Source organism: Gossypium arboreum, chromosome 6, assembly GCF_025698485.1.
Source record: "Gossypium arboreum isolate Shixiya-1 chromosome 6, ASM2569848v2, whole genome shotgun sequence".
Lineage (NCBI taxonomy): Eukaryota > Viridiplantae > Streptophyta > Magnoliopsida > Malvales > Malvaceae > Gossypium > Gossypium arboreum.
In genome coordinates, this window is record NC_069075.1 from 81,704,467 (window position 1) to 81,714,294 (window position 9,828).

Here is a 9,828-nt window from a genome sequence, read left to right on the forward strand (position 1 = left end):
TATCTTGTTGAGAAATAACCAATTTTCTATCAACGAGATATTCTACAATGCCCACCTTCTTGATGAATTGGTTTTCATTAAATTTCACCCTTCTTGTTATTTGTTGAACTCGTACTAGAGGTGGTGTTTGCTCTATCATTCTTTCAAATGCTTGAGTTAATTGATTGAGTTGCTCCATCATATTTTCTTATCTTGTTTGGAGACTTAATGTTATAGCTTGCTTCAAAGAAAGTTCTTTTCCATTAGTTTGTGGCCCAACATGGTGGGTAGAAAGAAAAAGGCATCGTTCCAACTATTGAAGGACGAAATTAAAAAAAAGATTGATGGTTGGTGCATTAGGTTTCTATTGCAAAGGGGTAAAGAAAATTTTTATTAAGTCAATGCTCCAAGCCATTCCAACATACTTGATGGCTTTTTTTTTTTTTGCTGCCAAAAAATTTGTACGATGAAATGGAAAGTATTATGGCACGATTTTGGTGGCAAAAGGGGCGTGGGAGAAAGGGGATTGCGCTTTGAAAGGGGAAGGAGGTTTAGGGTTTCATAGTTTAGAGATTGGCCAAACAAGGATGGATACTTCTAAATAATCCTGATTCGTTATTAACCCAGGTTTTAAAGGAAAAATATTATCCAAGTTCCGATTTCTTAAATGCACGGGGAATTTACCCTCTTATACTTGGAAAAGTATTTGGGCTACGAGGGGTTTATTACAAGAGGGCTTATGTTGGAGAGTTGGATCGGGTGAAAACATCTCAATTGCTAAGCATGCATGGATACCAAGTTCAATTAATTAGAGACTGAATGTGAGTATGAATAATAATAGCATTTCAATGGTTTTGGAGCTGATAAACAAAAATAACAGAGAATGGAATAAAGAATTGGTTATTAATACCTTCTCGGATGTTGATACAGCTAGGATATTGAGGATTCCACTAGCGAAGGAATGCCATGATGACTTGGTGGTCTGGTATGGTGAACCTTTCGGTGACTTTTCTATTCAGAACACTTATAAACTATTACAACCAAGTACTCTAAGCCCTAATTTTAATGATTTACATACCACCTCTAGAGACTTTTACAGACAGCTATGGAACCTACAGCTTCCAACAAAGCTAAAAATTACAATTTGGAGAATATCTAGAAATTTTATTCCTACACTAGTTAATTTGAATCATAAACAACTAGTAGCGAATATGGCTTGCCTGAGATGTGAGGGGGCAAATGAGAATCTAGACCACGTCCTCCGAGAATGTCCTATTTCAGTTGAAGCTTGGTCAATTTTAAACCATTCCTGTAACTAAACCAAATCTGGAACCAGACTAATTTGGAGCCTCTTGTGGGTAAGGTTTGGAGAGGGGAATGATTGTTTTGAAACATGAAGATGGAGAAACGCTTCCTTGGTAACTGAAATCATCGAGATTGAAAAGAAAGAAATGAAAGGTTGGCACGATTTCAAGTATTAAATGTGATTGGGCTAAAGCTTTATCTTTTATTTATTATTTTAAAAACTTTGGTTTATTTGTTTTTTTTATTTTTTTGATTCTAGTTTCCTTTTTTAAATTCCAGGGTGACATGTTGAGCTTAGTGATATGTATTCTAGTTTATGTTTTAATAAAGCCAAGTCTATTTGAATTTAAAAAAAAAGAAAGAAATGTATTCTAGTTTATGTTTTAATAAAGCCAAGTTTATTTGAATTTAAAATAAAAAAGAAAATTAACTAGTTAAAATTAATATTTATTTTTAATTGATTAAAAATTTTCAACAACTATTATGATAGTACAGGGGAATCGAATTATAATAGTATTGGGTGAAATCGGTGTAATGGTGAGTTTTAAAGGACCGGAAAAATTGGGCCTTATGACAACAGTGCACTAATTTTCTCTTCAGCCCAAAATCCAACTAAAAAACCCTAGGAGTTGCTATGAACCACTATAAATACGTTTGTTAGAGGAATCCTTTAAAACCCTAACTTGGCCTCCTCTGTTTATTCGCTTCAGCTCATCACTTCCCGTGCTCTCTCGTCCTCCCTCACCAAATCAAAATGGTAATTGTGATTCCATCTTTCTAATTACAATTCCATATTTTTCTTGATCTGATTCACTGTTTTTTTTTTTTAATCTAAATTTCCTTTTCCTTTTTTCTCCCTTTTCGGGGATGGTTTTTTCTTGGTTTGAATTAGGGTTGATGTTTTGTTTCTAACATTATTGCTTTTAACTCTTTCTTCTTCTTTTTTGTGTGTGTATGTACAGTCTCTGGTGGCGAACGAAGACTTTCAGCACATTTTGCGTGTGCTGAACACCAACGTTGATGGAAAGCAGAAGATTATGTTTGCTTTGACCTCCATCAAGGGTATTGGAAGGCGTTTCGCTAACATTGTTTGCAAGAAGGCTGATGTCGACATGAACAAGAGGTATCTTTTATTATGAAAATTTAGATGCAAGGAGCTTGCCTATTTTATATCAATTTTGGGCTTAAGTGGGAACCGATAAGATGTCGTATAGCTCAAAGCTTAGAAAAAAAACATATAGTAGATGATTTTGTTTTTTGGGTATTTCAGGTTGAAACGGTTACTTTTGTCATTGATATGAATTGATTCATATGTGGAAGAAGATTATGATTTCTTATTTTTTTCTATCTAAAACTTTCGACTATGTTCTAGGCTTCAATTATGTATAGGCTTGTGGCATGAGGAGTCATGTTATTCAGTTTTTTTTTTTTTGAGCTTTTGTGCAACTTTGCTGATTTTTTTTTATTAGGGCTGGTGAATTGACTGCACAGGAGCTGGACAATCTCATGACCATTGTTGCAAACCCCAGGCAGTTTAAGATACCTGACTGGTTTTTGAATAGGCAGAAGGATTACAAGGATGGGAAGTATTCCCAAGTTGTGTCTAATGCTCTCGACATGAAGTTGAGAGATGACTTGGAGCGATTGAAGAAGATCAGGTTAGTACTTCGTTCTTGCTAATCTGTGCTTTGAGTTTATCTTTTCCCATTTTTGCTGTATGTTCCAAATGTTTGATGCTTAAAATGATACGATCAGGCCAACTGTATCTATGCTTTAGTATTTCTGTTTAATTTGAGTTCATGGTTCCTCATCGTATATCAATTTACTATAAGCAACTGCTTTCACATTCTCAGTGAAGTTCTTTCAAACGTTTGACTAAATGATTTGGGCAACTTATTTGGGGCTCATTTCTGTAGCTTTTAATTTTTTATTATTTATTATCCTTTTTTATGCTTAAGAATCTACATGTATCATTTCTCGATTCGAGTTGTCTCCTAAAAATCTTTTAAATTTGTTTGGCTGGCAAGTTATTATCAAAATGGTAGGTGTATTATTGTGGTTATCTTGTTTGACGTTTTTAGTTGATTAAGATGAGAGGAATTGAATAACCATTGATGTGGTTTGGGTCAAAAGTGAAAAATCTAAAATCATACATGTTTAATTCACGATTTGCTGCATTCTCTTTTTATGTGCCATTTTCTGTGGTTAAACAGATTCAACGGATTCTATGTAAGTAGTTTGCATCTTGGTCGATTGTCCATCTGGCTGTTGGGATGTGGTGTGACAGCTAACACGTGAAATAATGTAATGCAGGAACCACCGTGGGCTGAGGCATTATTGGGGTCTTCGTGTACGTGGTCAGCACACCAAGACCACTGGTCGCAGAGGAAAGACTGTAGGTGTCTCTAAGAAGCGTTGAATGTTTCATATATGTTGTCAGGCAGAGTGTTTAATTCCTTGGTTTATACGCATCCTTTGCACCAGTGGATGTGACATTTTGTTTTGAGTTGGCCTAAATATCTCAGACAAATAGTGTTTTAATTAATCAATTGTTCGTTTGATCATTGTTTGTGCTACATGTTTTGTTTATTCTTTGCCGGGCATCATAAAATTTGACCTTACTAGGTCATTTGGGGTGGACTTAATCTCCAAGCATATCAAGTGTGCTTTTGCTTCAACACCACCAATTTTATCTTTTTTGGGACTTTGAGCTTCTCAATGACCAATTATTTCTTCAAGAGTTAAAATGTTAAATATGAGTGAAGGTTAGTATTTTATTTGGTTGGGTGGAAAAGTAGATGGATGAAAGGCAAGAATGGATGTAAGGAAAGATTGGAAAAGTGAAAGTAAAATGAATTTGAGTATACTTCTTATAGAGGTAATTTAAGAAATAATAAATTATTGAAAATGAATTTTGATTGCTTACTAGGAAAGAAAATACGGCTTTTATATGGAAATAACTATAAAATATTAATTAATTAATTAAAATAATATGAAGAAAAATTATATACAAAAATATTTGTGTGGTATTACATCTTTTTTCCTAATCATTACACAGTTTAGTGATTTCCTAATCATTACACGGTCATATATTAGTGAAAGTAAAAAATATTGTGGAGGGAGTAAAGGGAAAATATTTTTTTAATGGTGTTGTTGATTGGTTAGGTAGCACTAGTGATTTTTTTTTTAAATTTAATTGGTGCCTCGAAGCTGTTAAGTGGCATCGGTGTCTAGATTGTCAGAAATTTTTTTAATGGGTGCCACAGAAAATTTTTTTAATGGGTGCTATCAGTATGTTAGGCGGTATTAATGTTTTTAAAAAAAAAAAGTTGTAAATAAAAAAAAGAGACTGAAAAAAATTATTAGTGGTGTCATTGACATGTTAAGCGATAATCCTGTCACATTGTCAGGTGACACCACTCAAAATGTATAACCTTACCTTGACTAAAAAATTGTATTTGCTGAATGTTTTGATTTTTGTTAAAATTTTTTATGTCTGTTTAAGAGAGAAAGGAAAAGAAGAAGAAGAAGAATTGTGTTTAGTAAGAGGGGAGAAAACATAGAAAAAGAAAAAGAAAGATTTATGCAGGTTTTTTAAAAATCAAGTTCGAGTTTATAAGGTTAGTTTGTAATTATTTGTATGTAATTATAGTTTTTTTTAGTAGGAGTCACTATTTATTTCTAAATAAAGGCTAATTTTTATTTTAAATTTATTTTATAGATATTTTATCAAAGATGAATAATCAATTCTTTGTATACATTCATTTTGAGGGGTAATTTTATAAATAACAGTTGGTTGTATATTTGAATCTCGCCAACAAATAGGAATAACGTTTAATTAGAATGTAAAGCTTGAAGAAATAAAACAAAAGATTAGTGCAAAAATAGTTCGACGATATGGGAGGACGATGTATAGACTATTCTACAAATTTCCAATTTCATCAAATCCTAACAAATTTACTGAGATAGAACTTGTACATGATTTAAGATGAGGAGACTGTGATCGTACTTTATTGCTCGACTGGGAACGTGAATGCTGAATCTATTCAGTTGTTTGCTGAGTTAGTGGATGTGAAGCCCATTCTAAATGTCACTCAATTAAGTAAAAAATATGGAGTTGAAGACTCGTGTACGGAGGTTTTGAGAATGTTTATTGATAAGTGATCATTTGTACACGAGTTTAACTACAGTATAGAGATACATCGACATGGGCCGAAAATCCACACCATGGTTTGACTAAGTATAACAACCTTAATCCAGGTCCCCGTTTACAGATACCTCCGGTGGTGATTGGTACCAATGCAGATGGTGAAGGACTCGATAATGATGGTCATTCTAATCACAAGGGTGTAGATTTCAATGACCTCAATCTGGATGAGGTATCGAATGATATCGATAATGAAGGTGTGAACGAGGGTGAAAATGTACACGCCCCTTTTGTCGGGAACCTGAGTCGTGGCATTATCATACGCAATGACCCTAGGGCTTACATATTGAGTCTAAATCTTGATGCGAGACATGCATCCGAGTTCCCTGAGTCCCTAAATATAATACCTTCTCACCTATTAATGGCAAATTCTAAATTGGAAGAGTTGTACATAGGCCAACAATTTGCGTACAAAGAGGATTGCGTATTTGCCATCAAGCGGTATAGCATGAAGGTGTTAGTTGAATATAAAGTCGTTAAATCTATGTTGACATTATATGTTAGGGAGTGTTAGAGGTCTTCAAATGGGTGCAACTGACAAATACGAGTTGCATTTATCTAGAGGTTGCAACTGTGGGAAATCCAAAAATTGAACGGCCACATACACAACTACTACACGTATGACGTAAGACCATTACAAACTTGATGGGAAAATAATCTATAACTGTATCATGTCGCTGGTGAAAGACATGCCAACCATTATTGTATTAGTCCTCATTGTCGACATGTAAGGTGGTTTTAGTACAGAGTGTCGTACAAGAAAGCATGGTAGGCTAAACAGATGGCCATGGAACATTTATACAGAAATTGAGATGTGTTATACAACGAACTTTAGGGATGGTTTATTGATATAGCTCTTTTGTGACAATCCAAAAATACCCTGAGATCAATCTCGATGTATTTGAATTCCTAAAACAAAAGAGGCGTCCTTAAGATCTTTCATCTCAAAATGCTTAGATAAAAACCTCTTGATTTTGTGCAATAAGCCGATATCATTAGTGACAAGCAAAATGTTTTTGACATATAGAACTAAGAATATATAATTATTCTCACTAAATTTTTTATATAAATAATCATCAACAATAATCATCTCAAAATCAAATAAGACAACTACTTGATGAAAATTGTAGTACCATTGACAAGAAGTTTGTTTGAGTCCATAAATGAAATTTGTTAAATTGCAAACCATATTCTTTGGGTCTCCCGACTCAAAGTTTTCTGGTTGTACCATATAAATTGTTTCTTTATTTTCGCCATTGAAAAACACAGTCTTAACATCCATCTAATGTAACTCAAGATCAAGATGAGTAACAAGCACCATGATTGTCTTGAAAGAGTCTTTCGATGAAACTAGAAAGTATCTGTGAAATCAAAGCCTTCTTTCTGAGAATATTTTTTAACTACAAGATGCACCTTATACCTTTCCACATTACCACTTGCATCCCTCTTGGTTTTAAATATCCATTTACAACCAATTGGTTTTGCACCTTCAGGTAATAGGACAAGTTCCCAAACTTTATTGCCTTGCATAGACTTATACTCTTTTTGCATGACATCAATTGTAACACCCCATACCCGTACCCGAGACTTAGATAGGATACGAGGTATTACCAAAATTTTCAGAATAATTTAAATTAATTTATATTATTTAGTATTCATTTTCATGTTTCATGTAACATCCTTTTCATATTATAATTCTCTTATCATATCAAATATTCTATCCGTTGAATCATTGGAGTTCCGATAGATTTTTCAATAGTACACTCAAAGCGTACATTTCCATATTCCATCAATTCATATTTAGAAATAACCCTTAGGACGTTTAAGCATCAAGCACTCTCTCGAGTCACATCTCATGTAACTGTAATGAATCAGGATTACCTTTTCAGGTTAAATCCTACCCACCTTAAGTTATCATAAGGAATCATATATCGTGTAACCGTAGCAAATCAGGATTACCTTTTCAGGTCAAATCCTATCAGCCTTAAGTTACCGTAGTGAATCAGGAATAAATCCTATTCACTTTAAATTACCATAGTGAATTAGGAACAAATCCTATCCACTTTGAGGTATTATAGTGAATCAGGAACGAATCCTATTCACTTTATATTATCGAGAAGGCTTTTTTTAGATTAACCGTCCGGGTTATCTATTTCTGCAACACATGTAGGAACTCTTTCTTTTGGGAAATCACCTATATCCATCCGGAATCCAATATTCAAACAGATTTTATCCCTTTCAAGTAGTTTCAGAACATGTATTATTTCTTTCATTTCAACATCCGTACATTTCATATATTCAATTCAAACATCATATAAAATACAATACAATATTTAAATTGACATATTTACATGCTCATTCAAGTTATACGAACCTACCTGACTAAATTGCAGAAATGCCAAGATTTAGGGGCATTTTGGTAATTTACCATTTTCCAAATTTTCACCCGATCTTAAATTGATAATTTCATTCAATTTATTAACTTAGATGATAAAACAATTCATTCCCTTTAATTTGGTCATTTTTGACATTTATACAAAATTGCCTCCTAAAGTTTTACTTTTATTCAATTTAGTCCTTGAGCCTAAAACATGAAAATTAACCATACTAGTTGAATATTCATATATAGTTTCCTCCTCCTCCTCTCCATTCCACATCCTTAATGTACATAACATCCTTATAAGTAACATTATCTATAATTTCACTATTTATTTATATGTATATTCAAAGTTGTCTATCCGTGTCATAGTCACTAAATTATTTTTATTTTAATATACAGAACTAAAAATTAAGATCCGCTAATTTTAATTGAAACTAGATTCACATATATTCTTATCATAAAATTTTCAGAATTTTTGGTTTAGCCAATAAGTACAGTTTATTCCTTAAAGTTACCCCTGTTCTGCTGTCTGACAGTTCCGACCCTTCTTCGCTAAGAATTAATTATATACTTGTACGGGATTTGGATGATGTTCCAAATTATTTCTATTGAAAATAAACTCTTTAAGGATTTTAAAAATATAAATTTAAGCCCTTAATTATTTTTATCCAATTTTTAATGATTTTCCAAAGTCAGAATAGGGGAACTCGAAATCATTCTGACCTTGTCTCACAAAATTTATTATATCTCATAATTCACAATTCCATTGCTTACACGGTTCCTTCTATAAGAAATCAGACTCAATAATATTTAATTCCATATTTTTTTCATCCTCTAATTCGATTTCCAAAATTTATGGTGATTTTTTAAAGTTAGCCTACTGCTGTTATCCAAAACTGTTTTACTGCAAGATGTTTATTTACTATGTTTATAACACCCTTATTTTCTTTCTCTACACTATTTCTCATTACTTTCTCTTATTTTCTCTTCACTAACATATCAAGAACATAAAACTTTTGCTAGGATCGACCCGATTAAGCAACGAACAAGAAAAATAGCGGAATAAATTAAGAAATTGAACACACAAATTTAACGTGGAAAAACTCCTCCAAAGAGGATAAAAAACCATGGCCAAAGATAATTTTACTATAATGGCAAAAGAACGAAGAGTATAAAAGATGGAGATAAAGACTAAACCTCGAAAACTTGAAAATAAAGAACCCTCAAAACGTAAACACAAAATTCTCTAAATGTGTTATGAGTTCTAATCTCTAATGGGTGTCATATTTCTAAGGTTATAAAAGAGCCTATTTATAGGCTAAATTCATACGTCAAATAATAATAAATTAATTTAAACTAATCAGTGTTTGATTGAAACAAGTAAACAAAGTTTAACTGAAAGATTATTTTTAAAATTTGACTGAAAATAGGAATCATATTCAACAAATCTCCACCTTGACTCATATTTCCACAGCGCCATCTTTTCTAAAGCCCGCCACGAGCCTATCTTGAACTATGTAGGGAATTAACTGAGTCGAATTTGTGCTTAAAAACTGGAAGACTTCTAGCCTTCGACTTGTATACTGTCAAATCAAAACTAACCTGGGTTTGATTTTGTAACACCCCTAACCCGTATCCGTCGCCGAAACAGGGTTACAGAGTGTTACCAGTACATACAGAATATTTACAGATTAATCGAAACATTACTATTCACTTTCTGAGATCATATATATATATAACGACCTTTATTTGGGCCCTCGAAGCCCAACATGAAGGTTAAAATCAAGTTGGAGCTCAACTGATTTCTCATAAAATTTTTCGCTTAATTTTTTTTTAAAAAAAAATTTACTTGTGAACAGTTCCTACACGCCCTTGTGATTAGGCCGTGTGGATTCCACACGCCCGTGTGGCTTGGGACATGCCCGTTTCCCTTGTCCATGGAGCTTTTTTTTTATGA

The 9,828-nt window shown here is 33.1% G+C and overlaps 1 protein-coding gene across 1 annotated transcript; it reads left to right on the forward strand.

Moving 5' to 3' along the window:
• The first annotated feature begins 1,890 nt into the window (after positions 1 to 1,890).
• Positions 1,891 to 3,848, forward strand: LOC108483983 (40S ribosomal protein S18). The gene is made up of 4 exons (XM_017787564.2): positions 1,891 to 2,041; positions 2,247 to 2,407; positions 2,754 to 2,942; positions 3,598 to 3,848. The coding sequence occupies exons 1-4, from the start codon at positions 2,039 to 2,041 to the stop codon at positions 3,701 to 3,703; spliced, it is 459 nt and encodes a 152-aa protein (XP_017643053.1). The 5' UTR covers positions 1,891 to 2,038; the 3' UTR covers positions 3,704 to 3,848.
• Positions 3,849 to 9,828: the final 5,980 nt, after the last annotated feature.

What these genes read in the sequence shown, in the direction of transcription:
- LOC108483983 (XM_017787564.2), top strand. An exon ending in GATGTCGACATGAACAAGAG is followed by an intron (nt 2,408 to 2,753) that starts GTATCTTTTATT and finishes TTTTTTTATTAG; the next exon opens with GGCTGGTGAATTGACTGCAC. An exon ending in GAGCGATTGAAGAAGATCAG is followed by an intron (nt 2,943 to 3,597) that starts GTTAGTACTTCG and finishes AATGTAATGCAG; the next exon opens with GAACCACCGTGGGCTGAGGC.